General features: G+C 43.2%; 1 protein-coding gene across 12 annotated transcripts in view; it reads right to left on the bottom strand.

The window, feature by feature from the left end:
- Positions 1-2,500, bottom strand: part of LOC118290961 (receptor-type tyrosine-protein phosphatase mu) — a 73,890-nt gene that overhangs the window by 7,599 nt on the left and 63,791 nt on the right. For all 12 annotated transcript variants that reach the window (XM_047329760.1, XM_035618770.2, XM_035618763.2 and 9 more), the window contains 3 exons: positions 1,848-1,935; positions 835-911; positions 376-412 (listed from right to left, as the gene is read on the bottom strand). In XM_047329760.1, the coding sequence (XP_047185716.1) occupies positions 376-412; positions 835-911; positions 1,848-1,935 (202 nt within the window). The remainder of the gene's footprint in view (positions 1-375; positions 413-834; positions 912-1,847; positions 1,936-2,500) is intronic.

Below are 2,500 nucleotides of genomic sequence, written 5' to 3' on the forward strand. Positions count from 1 at the left end.
CACACACACACACACACACACACAAACTTCATGCTCACACTGACATGTTTATAAAAACTCTCAGGTTTATTCAGGAGGATGATTTATACCTGGAGAGCTGTGTGTGTGTGTGTGTGTGTGTGTAGATATCACACACGTCTGAGAGTTAACTGTCAGGTGTTTTTAACCCTTCCTGTTTGAGTTGTGGGTGATTTGGCGACACCTGTGGTCGGTGGTGGTAAATGCAGGTGAGTTTTATAAGCTTTAATCAGAATGGAGGTTTGTTGTCATCAGAGAAGACGTCATCAAGAGGAAGTGATGTCACACTGTGATATGATAGGTTAATATTAGTATTGTGTGGTTGTCATGTTGTTGTTGTGTTGCTCCTCCTCTCACCCTGGGTAGCAACGTAGTGGTTGGGTCGGTGGTATCCCTGCGTTAAAAGAAGAGAAGTAGAAGAACATATAGTCAAACACCTGAGACCAGCAGTAGTCACGGACATGACAGATCGCCCCCTGGATTGTGGCTGCAGTACAGGTCATAAGCCACGCCCCCTGGTGCCTGGCTGAGTACAGGTCATAAGCCCCGCCCCCTGGTGTCTACTGCAGTACAGGTCATAAGCCACGCCCCCTGGTGCCTGGCTGAGTACAGGTCATAAGCCCCGCCCCCTGGTGCCTGGCTGAGTACAGGTCATAAGCCCCACCCCCTCAATGTTGGTAAATCACATAGACAGCAACGTGCTCCTCACTCACTGTTTACAGAGATGACAACAACCAACCCTGACAGATGACGACCGCGCCATGGAAACAGAATCACCAGGAACTAAGAAGACAATAAAGTCTGTTTGTTACTCACGTCAACATAGTTGGCGTTGATGTAGTCAGAGCCACTTTCTCCGTCCTGAGGCTGCAGACGTACACGAGAGTGGTCATCTAACACACACACACACACACACACACACAGGTTATATATACAGTCAGTGATCGTCTTTATATACAGTCTCTGATCGTCTTATATACAGTAAGTGATCGTCTTATATACAGTCACTGATCGTCTTATATACAGTCAGTGATCGTCTTTATATACAGTCTCTGATCGTCTTATATACAGTAAGTGATCGTCTTATATACAGTCAGTGATCGTCTTTATATACAGTCACTGATCGTCTTTATATACAGTCACTGATCGTCTTATATACAGTAAGTGATCGTCTTTATATAAAATCAGTGATCGTCTTTATATACAGTCACTGATCGTCTTTATATACAGTCACTGATCGTCTTATATACAGTAAGTGATCGTCTTTATATAAAATCAGTGATCGTCTTTATATACAGTCAGTGATCGTCTTTATATAAAATCAGTGATCGTCTTTATATACAGTCAGTGATCGTCTTTATATACAGTCTCTGATCGTCTTTATATTCAGTCAGTGATCGTCTTTATATACAGTCAGTGATTGTCTTTATATACAGTCACTGATCGTCTTTATATACAGTCACTGATCGTCTTCATATACAGTCAGTGATGGTCTTTATATACAGTCAGTGATCGTCTTTATATACAGTCAGCGATCGTCTTTATATACAGTCAGTGATCGTCTTTATATACAGTCAGTGATCGTCTTTATATACAGTCTCTGATCGTCTTCATATACAGTCACTGATCGTCTTTATATACAGTCAGTGATCGTCTTTATATACAGTCAGTGATCGTCTTTATATACAGTCAGTGATCGTCTTTATATACAGTCTCTGATCGTCTTCATATACAGTCACTGATCGTCTTTATATACAGTCAGTGATCGTCTTTATATACAGTCTCTGATCGTCTTCATATACAGTCAGACACTTTGAAGACAAACGTACAGGCGATGATGTTTCCGTAGCGATTCTTCAGGCGGTTCTCATCTTTCTTGGCTGAGTCCCACGGAGCTGATTGTCCCTCAAAGAAACTCTGAGGAGAAAATGAGACATGATGAAGAGTGAAGAAGATGAACAAACATAGACGCTGGTTTAATGGTCAGATAAGACAGAGACTCTGACTGTAACTCCACACACATGTGTGTGTCTGTGTGTGTGTGTGTGACTGTGTGCCCCTGTGTGTGTGTGACTGTGTGTGTGACTGTGTGTGTGTGACTGTGTGTGTGTGTGTGTGTGTGTGACTGTGTGTGTGACTGTGTGTGTGTGACTGTATATGTAACTGTGTGTGTGTGTGTGTGTGTGTGTGTGTGTGTGTGACTGTGTGTGTGTGTGTGTGTGTGAATGTGTGTGTGACTGTGTGTGTGTGTGTGACTGCGTGTGTGACTATGTGTGTGTGACTGTGTGTGTGACTGTGTGTGTGTGTGTGTCTGTGTGTGTGTGTGACTGTGTGTGTGTGTGTGTGTGTGTGACTGTATATGTAACTGTGTGTGTGTGTGTGTGTGTGTGTGTGTGTCTGTGTGTGTGTGACTGTGTGTGTGTGTGTGTGTGTGTGTGTGTGTGTGACTGTGTGTGTGACTGTGTGTGTGTGTCTGTGACTG

The sequence above is a fragment of the Scophthalmus maximus genome, chromosome 21 (assembly GCF_022379125.1).
Source record: "Scophthalmus maximus strain ysfricsl-2021 chromosome 21, ASM2237912v1, whole genome shotgun sequence".
Taxonomy (NCBI): domain Eukaryota; kingdom Metazoa; phylum Chordata; class Actinopteri; order Pleuronectiformes; family Scophthalmidae; genus Scophthalmus; species Scophthalmus maximus.